Raw genomic sequence first — 11,514 nt, 5'->3', positions numbered from 1 at the left:
CGTTTTAGGGCTGCAGCCAATGATTTTTTATTATTATTATGAATGAACCCTTTTGTCAATTAAATGTCTCAAAATAGTGAAAGGAAATCATTTCCAACAGCCAGAGTTGACTTCTACACCCAAAGATGTTCAAACACATAAAAAACATCAAACTAACTGAATAGAATCAGGCCATATTTGGCATTTCTGAAATGACTCAAATTATCAGAATAGTTGCAGATTAATTTCCAGTCAATCGGCTAGACAATTAACTGACTAATTTTTGCATCTCTTAACTGGTTAGAAACACTTCTCCTGCCTCTGCTGGTTGCCCGTGTTGCGCCCTGAAACATCTGGGAAACGTCTTTTCTACATGCTCTAATTCTACATCCACACCAATTATTTTTCTTCCTCCTCCCCCCGAAGATAAACCAAAGGATGTCACACAAGCCAGAGTCCCCGTCTCCCTCCCTTGCGCTTCTCCTCCTCGTCAGCACTTCCCTTTATTATATTGCACTAATCCATTCCTTAATTACAACAAACTTCTTCTTTTTTTTTGTTCCAGCTACTAATATATCCGCAGGGGGACCTACAGTGTATTATTTATGTGTGTGTGTGCGTGTGTGTGTGTGTTTGGTAGAGAAGGAAACAGTAAAGATGTCATGGCTTCTTTTTGTCAGTGCAAACTGTATATTTCTATTATTTCACCCGTAGAGGAATCGGCCAACGTGTCAGCATGTTGCACAACCTGTTGAATCCCATGGAAGATATACGGTATATATATGAGTATATATATATTACTAGAGTCATTCCATTAGATTTTTCAATCAGCTCTGACATACTTATATAAATATAGGGTATATATATGTATGTATTCACACTGTTAATGTGATTTAGATTTGAAAAAGGCATCTGGATGGAGGCCTGACGCGTTGTGTGGACAAACGTAGCAGCAGTAGACGTGTATTTGGATTGAAGGGGGGTGGGAATGCGTGGGAGGGTGCTTCGATACTTAATTGAGTCGTGGAGAATTTCACACCACACTCATTCATTGCCTTTTAACCTGCAAGTGTTTTACTGTCACTCAGAAAGCGAGTGGCGTCGGAGTGTGTGTACCTTATAGACATAGAGAGTACCCGATTGCTTGCCTACACTGCAAACACCCCGCTCTGCAACATTGGATAAGCCGTAAAAAACTTTCTAACACTCTAAAGCCATCTTTTCTCTATTCGAGTAGACCGAGTCCTCTTACCCCAACAAAAATCCCCATGATTGGGTCTTTTTTTAGTTCTATTAACGCTCAGATTCTTCAAAAAGGCGATATATATTCTCCTACTTTACAATTTCTCCTTGTTAAAACTATTTTATTATGTCGATTTTCCTAAGATGGCATATGCAATATATTTTTAGATGTACTATTTTTAGAAAATGAGCTTAAAAAAACAAGATAAGAATATGCATTATTTTTGATTCAGTTCAAATTGAAGTCATCACAGCGTTAATTGAGATTTGACCAAATGGAAGAGGAGAATGAAGTCACATGACCCAAGGTTGTCGATAGAACGCAGTGAGGAACTTCCTTCCAGGCGATTTCTACTGAAGTGTACATATCTGAATCCAGGAAGCACCGGGCACTCTTTAAACGAGCAAACAGCCAATGCACAGTGTAGTATTTTTTTGCAAGATCTGTAATAAATATATTTAAAGTAAGAGATATTTAAATGGAGTTAACAATACAATATATTAAGATTTCAATTTAACTTATTTGGAAATACTGTGTCTAATTGATTAACTATATCCTGTTTCTTTGCGCTCCAGGATAGAAATTAGTTCTGTTTATTTGTAACTTATGAGTTTAGAAATTAAGTGGTTGAGTGACGGTTGTTGAAAGAGATGTAAATGTTGTGTTATCATTTAGTCGTCAGTGGGTGGAGACCAGACCAAAGCACACGCTGGCTGAAGTGGAGTCACAGATTTGATTCCCCTTTCATCCTTAAAAAGTCAAATCTGACCCTGTATCTCTTGATAAGAGGCAACTTCTAGCTCTCCTGTCTAACCTGACTGACCTTAAGTGACGTTTGGGAGAATGCCGTGGCAACATGGTCACCTGAGCCTTTATTGATTGGTCCTATTAGGGGAGAGACGGAGCCAGTGCAACTGAGACAGGACGGTACGTCCTCTGGGCTCCAGGTAGAAGATCCCTCGGGTGCTGATTGACACCTAGACCAGTTTCCCTTCTCTAAATTTAGCACAATATTGTAGAGAGTTTTCATTAACTGTCGGGAATTAGGGACTGTATGAAAATTACTTGTGCCGGGTTATGTATTTATAAGTGTTCTTAAGGGGCGGGACTCAATATCTGTTAGGAGAGCAGGGGATGGTGATCTCACCCAAGAATTCTATTTTTGATGTAACTTTAGATTGAAAAAGTGTATAGACTGGTTGTGTTTTCCCGTTTTGATCTCTGCAAAAAATGTATCATTTGTAGGATTCTAATGGGTGACTTTAAACATTTTCATTTTCAAAGTGGCGTTAAAAAATACAACAATAGTTATTTGGAGGACGTTGCTTTTTTTATAAAATAAAATGCAGGTTTGTTCTCTCCTCCGCACTCTTATGATTTTCACACAGTCCCTTACTCAAGTTTTACAAGAAGTGAAGGACTCTAAATATAATAAATGAGTAGGTGAATTTGATGATTTGCTGAACAGCTTCTCCCAGCATCCAAATCAGCTGGCCACCGTTGCCTTTCTCCCAGATGTGCATTGACTGTGTTTGTCCCCTAGAGGGCAGGAACCCTGTGTGTGCAGAATGGCCACCTCTCAAAGCAGCTTCCTCCCTCGTTTTCTGTAAATGCATCCTTGTCTTTTTGCTACTAAGAGTGATGCAGGAGAAAAGGAGATGAAGAACGTTCATTAAAAGGAAGTCGCCATGAGTCATCCTCCCGAGTGTTGGCCAACCCTGCAGAAAGCATGGACTAGATTGTATGTTATTATTTATGTGACTTTTCTAGCAGCTTTGCATGGACACAGCCATGGCAACAAGGCAGGGCCAGCACTGAGGAGGGGTTTCTGTGCATGTAGGGTGTACATAGTGGCAGGGGTCAAACACTGAGTGACCTTTAGTGATGCCACACAGGAAGTGTGTTCACTCAAAAAAACAAAAGCACCCGACCGACCGATGAGATTCTGCTTTCTGTGTGGTCTGTATTGATGCTTATTGTCAACATATATTTTGATATATTTGGAAGAAACGGGGGATATACGCAGTAAAAAGTCTAGATATTTTTTGAGTAGAGAAGCAATGTGTGTATCAGATTATTGTCACTTTGTCATGCTCTCTGAAGATCTCTTGGATTTTTTGGAAGAATTATATAACATCCCTACTGATTTAATGTTGAAAGAATATTTATAAATTTTAAGTCCTTTGTGAAAATTCTGCGTGTGGATCTTTATTTACTACATTTAAATGTAATTTGACTCACTGACTTGTGTATTTCTTTGTTATGTGTCATAAATGGAAGCTGCTCTGACTGAATTTGATCAATAGGAAGTCTGTAAAGTTCTTCCAAAGAGCAGCTGTGATGCTGAGTAATCCCCACAGGAGGTCAGTAGTGAGACAGCATGCACGGTTCAGGGTCAAACCCTCTTTGACCTTTTCATTTAGGCACCACATGGCATACAGAACATGGTCATCTGTTAATTTGAATACAGCAGGAGACAGGTTTCAACCTCTTCCTGTCCCTCTCCTGTGTTACCATCTCTCCAAATGTCCTCTGTCAGCACAGTCATTATCTGTGTTTGGCCTTTAAACCCGTTCAGGCCACACACACACACACACACACACACACACACACACACACACCCCTCTTAGTGTCTGTTGAAGAAGCCACAGCAGAAGATTTGTGTCTCATAATACAACCAGCTACACACTTTGACCTCCAAAGCCTGTAGACTTGGTGGTGTATATGAGGCAGCACGGTAAATGTATTGTGTTGTCAGTGAGTCAGTTTTTCTTCCCATATTGTCATTTTTTCATGAAGACTACATACTTATCTTGTCATCTTCCAATTCCTTATTTTTTTTATTTTACTTTGGATATTAAGGTGGGTAGATAGCAGGAAAGGAGACTGGTTCGATAAATGATAGAGTTCTGTTTAAATCCTAATGGGAAATTGCAGTGTTATAGAGTCTCACTCAAGGTAAGTATAACAAATATATGCAGGTAAGAACTTTATCTTCATTCGAATTAGGACCTATTCTTTGAATATAAACAATCTGCCTCTGGTTAAAACATTTTATAAGGCTGGTGGGATTAAATTCTGAATTGCAAAGTAATAAGAATGAGAACTAGATATAATGTAGACACACTGGCATGTAAGTATTAAAAATGAATGCAAGTATATTAATCTTTGACTCAAGTTTACTTATCAATACTAAACAAAAATTAAATTATACCTCCTTTGAAAGCCTCGTTTTTAGTCTTACGCATCCGACCTGGAAAACTTTGCAGCCAATCTTATTTGTTACAGTGTACCGTGCACCAGGTCCTTATTCAGAATTCTTATCAGAATTCTCTGAGTTTNCACTACAGAGCCAGCTAGTTAACCAATCAGAGCAGACTGGGCTCTGGTTTCAGACAGAGGGAGAAAATAGTCTTTAAAGTTGTACCAGTTAATATTCTAGGAATATTAACTGGTACAACTTTAAAGACTATTTTCTCCCTCTGTCTGAAACCAGAGCCCAGTCTGCTCTGATTGGTTAACTAGCTGGCTCTGTAGTGATTTGGCAACAGCTAAGAGATGTCCCGCCCCTTAGCCTATCACGTACAATGTGTTGGAGCGCTAGCCAATAGAAGCGCAACTGTTACATATTGATGTTATTAGAAGTAAACAGAGGTGTCCAATGGAGGAGTTTCAAGCAAGTCCACTCATTACCCATTAGTGGACAAATCTTGAAATGTGTTTACCTCAGTTTATCTGTTTTTAAAAAGAGGACAAAGTATTTCCAATGTGCTATTTCCGTTTTGCAAAACTGTAATTTGCCCGCTGGCCAACATTAAACGAAGCCTCACCTCACAGTGTGTGCTGGGATCTCGGCCTCCCTGTGTGTGCTCAGGTCTGTAGTACCAGAAAAGACTCATCATCAGCTCTCCTGAGGAGGCAAATAACACACACACACACACACACACACACACACACACACACACACACACACACACACACACACACACACACACACACACACACACACACACACACACACACACACACACACACACACACACACACACACACACACACACACACACATAAACAAACATGGCCACATGTCCCTTCGTCAGTCCATCCACCATATCTATCTGTGATCTCCCCCTCCTCGTCTCCCTTACCTGTTTTGGGGTCCTCCCACAGCGATGATATCTTGGCAACATATGGGAGTGATTTCTTCCTGGGGCCTGATCGTAGCAGCACAGTGTCTCTGACATGTATCACTTCACCGTCCCTCTCCACTCCTTCATAACACTGCCGCAGGGCTATCTCATCCTCTCCCTGAGACACAGACACATTCACATGCACGCATACACACCCACAAGGACAGATATAATTATCATTATAAAGACAAAAAGTAATCTGTCACACGAAGCTGTGTGGTCAAAACACAATTATCTTTACCACCTAGAGCTGATTTTTTTATTTTTTTGTCAGGCAGCTGCGAGGATGCTTTTCCTATCAGGGTATTATCAGGAAGTGGAATAGGAATAGGAGAGAAAAAGTCTCAGAGAGACAAACAGAATAAAGCTCTCTTATATCTTGCTCATCTTCTCCACTAGAAGACACACTCACAAATAACGTACCGCTATAAAGACTTCTCTCTCCGTGGGCATTCCCACAGGCCGCCAACCGTTGGTGGCACGTCTTCGGCTGACTCTCTTTTGTTTGGTGCTGCTGAAGCTTGGCAAGGTTGACGGTTGTTTCTGGGGCGGCCGTGTGCGGCCGATGGACCGGGAGCCGTTGGAGGGCTTGTTGCTCTGTGGGCATTCAGGGGCCAGCTTTAACCTGGCCTGCGGCTTTTCTCGCCCTGACAGGGGGGTCAGCAGGTGGGGTTTGGTCTGAGTGGAAGTGGGCATGCTGGATAGAGGGCAGCTGGAGACGGGCATGGAAGGGGGAACCAAAAGGGAGGGGCTGTGGTCACCCTGAGGGGAGGAGTAACCCTCTGGAAAAGTAAAGGGTGAACGTTACAATTATACAGCAAGAAAGCAAAAGATCACATTTTCACTTAAAGCTAGACCATGTCACACAAGACTAAACTAATCACTTCAGTTCACTCGGGTGTTTTGTTACAGACTTACTAGGTGATTTATCACCAGTATCTTAAATTAGCTAAAGTTAGCAAACTTTAAGTTGCAGCTGCAGTTGCATAAGTGCAAAGCATAATTTAAGTGGCAAATTGCATGGTTCCACCGTGAAACACATGTAAAACAACCTGCTTCCTTTATCTTATTTACAATTGTTACGGAAGGAATTACATATAAGCCAACAGTTCCTTATCAAGGAATATCTAAGTCAGAGCCTCAAGCAAAAGGACACTTTCAAAGCTAATAACAACAACAAAAAGATCAAGAAGGTTCACACTAGTTGAGCCACACGACAAGCCTGAGGCAAGATTTACAACAAAGTACTCTTTAGTTCTTTAATTTATACCATGATAACATTGGGATATGGGGAAAGGTGCTTCAGATGTGATTGAAAAATGTAGTTGTTTAGACATTCTCAGTTCCAGTTGTTTAACACGATATTGACAATTTGCTTCATACATCTGAAAGTGGAATAAGCTCAAATACGTAATCTATTTATTTTTTCCACTCACCTGTTTTGATGGTGTGTGTGCATTCAGTGCATCCTGTACTGAAAGAACATCCCCTGCTGGTGACGGGAGGCATGGCTCTGTAGGTGTAGCCACTGATCCCGCAGGCTTCACCATAGCAGGGCGAAGCCACCGAGTTGCAGTAGGCAGAGTGGGTCAGCCCCGAGCCGTGGGACACCTGCGGACCCAGCAGCTTGGAGCTATTCGTCCGATTAGGGCATAAACTGGAAGGGGGAAAGTTCAGAGGTCGCGGGGCCAGGCCTGCTGACGATGTTCCAGTGTGTGTCGGGTGGGCGATGTGAACATAGTAGCTAGAGAAGCAGTGGTCGGCGGTGCAGAGGCAGGAGTGTGGGCTGAGGGTCAGAGCTGTGTGTGGGTGGGAATGCGTTAGGGACGGTGAGGTTACGAGGCACTCGCGATTCACAGGGGTTATGGCTGAGTTAAGTGGCTGATCGTCTGATTCTCCGTAGGGCTGCTGGCCCAGGAAGAAGGCCAAGCGGTGGCAGTATTCCATTGAGCCCTCTGGCGGACAGCAGTAGTATGGGCTCATTTCGGTCTCCAGAGGCTCTTCCTTCACTTGCTTTAGCGGGTATGCTAGCATGCTGCGTGACTGGTACCCTGGTTTGGTCAGTCGATGGGTGCAGTTGCTGGTATCCCACTCCACTTTGGGCTCAAAGTCCGCCTTATTCTTGCAGGCTGCGCACCCACTTTGCAGGGCAGGGACCTTTTTGCCCTTCTGTTTTTGTGAGAATCCCTTGTGTTTGAGTTTGACCCTTGAGAGCTGTTTTGGGGTTTTGACAAAAGCAGAAGCCTTGCAGTCAGTTGTGATAGTAGCTGTGGGTGCAGCCTTTACTCTCTGTTTACTGGTAGCAGAGGAGCTAGTTAACTTTAGCAGGGCTGCAGCGTTAAGTCCAGCCAATCGTCTGGGGGCGGGGGCATCCAGACTCTCCAGGCTCATCCCCCCGCTATCTGCTTGGTTGGCTTTGGCCTTCTGGACATGCTTAGAGCTTTGGCACAGCTCAAGTTTGGGTGTCGTTGAGGATTTAGTGATGGTTCCACGCGTAGCCTTTATACCTCCAGGGACACCACTCCTGGTTGGATTTGCATCCAAGGCAGACCCTCCATTTGTGGACTCTTCCTGTCTCCTGGCCAGTTTAGCTGCCACCTGAGCGTCAGAACCTCTTTCAAGCAGTAAACTGTTGACCGCCTCGGCGTTCAGGGAGGCCAGTCTGCGCTTGCGAGGTTCTGGGAAAAGAATAAACTCTCCATGACTAGGGCTTTTTGAATTTGATTTGGTTTTTGGTAATGACGTTGCCCCTTTTCTTTCACTGCTTTTCCCTTTTCTGGGTTTGGGATTGAGAGATGAATGTCTGCGTGAATCCTTTCGTGTGCTTTGTTTACAACTCTCCTGTTCGCGGATGCTTTCCTCCAATCGGGTAAGGAGGACATGACAGCTGAGCCCCTCCCCGTCTGAAGTCTCAGCCCTGCCTCGCAAAGGATACGACTTCCTGTCCCGTTTCTTGTCGCGCCTCCGGTCAAGTTTTCTGTTCTGATCAGATTTTTCTTTCTTCCCTGCCTTGTCATTCACACTCTTGACCTTAACCTTCTTCCGTTTGATGATCTCGCTTATCTTCTTTGACCTCCCGAATCTAAGTGAGCGCTCAGTCCAGGTGTCGCCCATTGTGCCAACATGTGGCAAAGGAGGGCTGTTGTCCCACCGCTCAGCACTACAGTCGCTCTGCCTGAGGGAACCCTTCTGCCTTGCATGAGTCATCACATGCTTCTCCACGGGGCCTAGAGATAAAGAGACCGACAAGTGGTCAACAATGTGTTTGTCCTAGTTTCACCGTGTGCTTACAACGTTTAAAATCAACCGAGCAAAACCAGTGATCTATACAGTGGTTCAAGTTACTTAGAAACAAAGCTTTAATTAGATCCAGAGAGCTGGTTCAGCCCTTCACTTGTAGAACATTTTAACACATCTCTATAGCTTTTGTTTCTTCAAAATCACAAAGGCAGTTAAGATCAGCAGACAGCATTTTTCTGGCAGAGCAGGATTAATGGCCAGGGCAGACACTTAGGGAGTGGTAAAAGGAAGGTATTATGGACCAAGAAGGGACCATTAACACAACTTCAAACCTTTTTCATTGTCTTGACTCGAAACGAGACAAAGCTGGATGGGACTGAAGTACAAAGAAAATGATAGAAGGCATGAAAACGAGCAGAACAAAGATATCGACTATTTGGCACAAGCACTCAGTTTGGATATAAACACCACAACATCAGATGCGATAATAAAAGTTGAACAATGAGACCAATGGTTTTGTGATCAGGCTGAATCGATTTGATCATATGGTGAGGTCTCAGCTTCTGAATGCCCGATTGTGATCCTCAAATTATAACAGGGTTTGTTTGTTTCATGTAGCAAAGAAGAAACTGATGCACTCTGTCATTCATTCACTGCTCTTGTTGCGTTATCACCAGTGTGCACACAGAATGCAAATAACAGCTTCTTGCAGCCAATTGTTTAGTCTGAAATGTTAAGAGTGAAAGGAAAATGTCAAAAGGAAAAAACTACAATATGATGTTCGAATAGGAAAATAAGACAAAGCAAGCTAAGTCTACATTAGAAAAAGGCAAAATTACAGTAGAAAATGTGTGTCTCAATGCATATATATTCATAGCTCGTATACGTGATGAGAAAGGTAATATCATGCATACATCTCTGACACAACGTACTGTGAATACTCCCTGAGCTCATTGTAAAATCCTTTAGCTATTAAACTCCATTAGCAACAAACCATAAGCTTGGGAGTATTCATGAAAAAAGACTCCCTGAGCTTGTTGTGAAATTGCAACAATAAACAAGCGATGAATGACTCATGTATATGTTTAGGCAGGTGTTCCTTAGATAATGCACATATACAGACCATGACTTTACTTCGGTGCCTCGGGGAAATGTTAATGCAGTGTATTTTTATACTGGAGCTCGAGTCATAAAGATGTATTGTCTGGTTAATAAGATGGGTAAACTTGAACATATTTGCATTTTATAACAGTACACATGGTAGAATCTCCACCACAAATCTCCCTATAGAGAATACAATTAAGAATGTTCTGCCATCCAAGTTTCTGAACTGAATGGAGATTTTTTTTTTTTTTTTTACTTAAAAAGACATTGTTTTTCTTACCCAATCCAATGATATAGTTACAACCGATCAATTAGGGTTGGGGTTATTTGATGTCAGGTGATATTTTCAAGAGATATTTGAAAAAAAGACCTGTGTTTTTTTAGCTTAAAACTAGCTTTTATGCGTCTGCTGGGATTTGGAGTTTTGGTTCGGCCGAGTTCTACATAGTTATGATAAAAAACTGAGGTCTCCCTCCGAATAAACAATTTATCATTTGAATGGCAATTTATCACCTGGAAAAGCAGTCATCCCAGGCCAGGGCTTCTGTTCGGACTAGCATGGCTGTGTGAGGCTCTGATGCTTGATGCAGATTCCTCTATAATGTGAACTCATTCAGGACTTTGGCCAAACTGTTGGAGCCGACAAGAATTCTCAAGCACGTTTGATTTCGTCGGACTGTGCTTGGGCAGTCTGTAGGAGGTTCAACATTTAAATGTCAGAAAGATCCAAGCCAATAGCCAATAAGAGTAAATCTCCAGCGTTAATGGACTACAACTCCCAAATCAGCATTTCCAAAAAGGTATTTAAAACAAATTATTGCATTATATTCATCACTCCACAACAGAGAAAACAAAAAGTTGTAATACCTTGAAACGCATTATTTTGGTTTATGTTTATGAATGATAACATCAGGTAGTATGTGATCTGTCATCTCAGTGCATGTCTTTGCGTCTTTTTCCTATCACAGGAAGGCTAGTTTTGGGCTTTGCTTCTCTGAGAAGATGTAATCCATTTTGCAGTGTGACCTTGCCTGCTGAGACTGAAATTGAATACCAGAATGACATGCACATCCAACCTTAACTTCAGAAGTTCTCCATACTTATTCCAGAAAACCAATCCAGAATCTGACAAATTAAGGATTTAATTTACCTAAATAACAAAGTGTGTTTAAAGTAAATCTCCTTTCTGAACAACAACCTTGATAATGAGCTTTTATCAACATTTTTCAAACCCACAAAGATTATTTTCCAGCGGCAGTTGCGGGTTACTGCTGAGAAGTGTAGGTGGGGGAACACTGGCGGGGATAACCTGTGAGATATTATCTCATGTGGCAGCCTTCTGGCTGAACAGCAATTTGGCTCTTTAAACAGTTAGGCCTGGTGATCCTCAGGAAGTAATCTCACAGTTACTGGAAGATCAATGACCCTGCGCTCTGTCTCTAATTGGTAAGAACATAGATCATCAGCTCCTTTCAGAGCATCAAACACCAGGCACACCAGGATACTTTTTTATGATAAGACCAGAATTCAGAAGAAAATGTGTGTAAAACAGCAACCCAGGGTAAGATCTATAGACTGCATTCATATTTTTGTACACTGAGAAACTCAAGGTACATGCAACCATCAAAACAAACTTCAAATCTTTCAGTCCAACACAAGTTTCCTGCACTAGCTTTTAGCTTCAACTATAGACATGCTTTAAATATTACAATATTTCCTTAAAAATAAATACAATCCAAACCAGTTTTTTTTTTTACA

General features: G+C 42.0%; 1 protein-coding gene across 1 annotated transcript in view; it reads right to left on the bottom strand.

Annotated features, from left to right (window-relative positions):
* Nucleotides 1-2,331: 2,331 nt before the first annotated feature.
* Nucleotides 2,332-11,514, bottom strand: part of LOC104959468 (bromo adjacent homology domain-containing 1 protein-like) — a 10,538-nt gene continuing 1,355 nt past the window's right edge. Inside the window, exons 2-6 of the mRNA XM_010787371.1 lie at nt 6,849-8,639; nt 5,836-6,194; nt 5,371-5,530; nt 5,036-5,132; nt 2,332-2,338 (exon numbers count right to left, since the gene is read on the bottom strand). Coding sequence (XP_010785673.1) covers nt 2,332-2,338; nt 5,036-5,132; nt 5,371-5,530; nt 5,836-6,194; nt 6,849-8,619 — 2,394 coding nt within the window. The 5' untranslated portion in view covers nt 8,620-8,639. The remainder of the gene's footprint in view (nt 2,339-5,035; nt 5,133-5,370; nt 5,531-5,835; nt 6,195-6,848; nt 8,640-11,514) is intronic.

The sequence above is a fragment of the Notothenia coriiceps genome, unplaced genomic scaffold, assembly GCF_000735185.1.
Source record: "Notothenia coriiceps isolate Sejong01 unplaced genomic scaffold, NC01 NC01_scaffold00001153, whole genome shotgun sequence".
Taxonomy (NCBI): Eukaryota; Metazoa; Chordata; class Actinopteri; order Perciformes; family Nototheniidae; genus Notothenia; species Notothenia coriiceps.
This window is presented reverse-complemented; position numbering and strand designations above follow the sequence as displayed.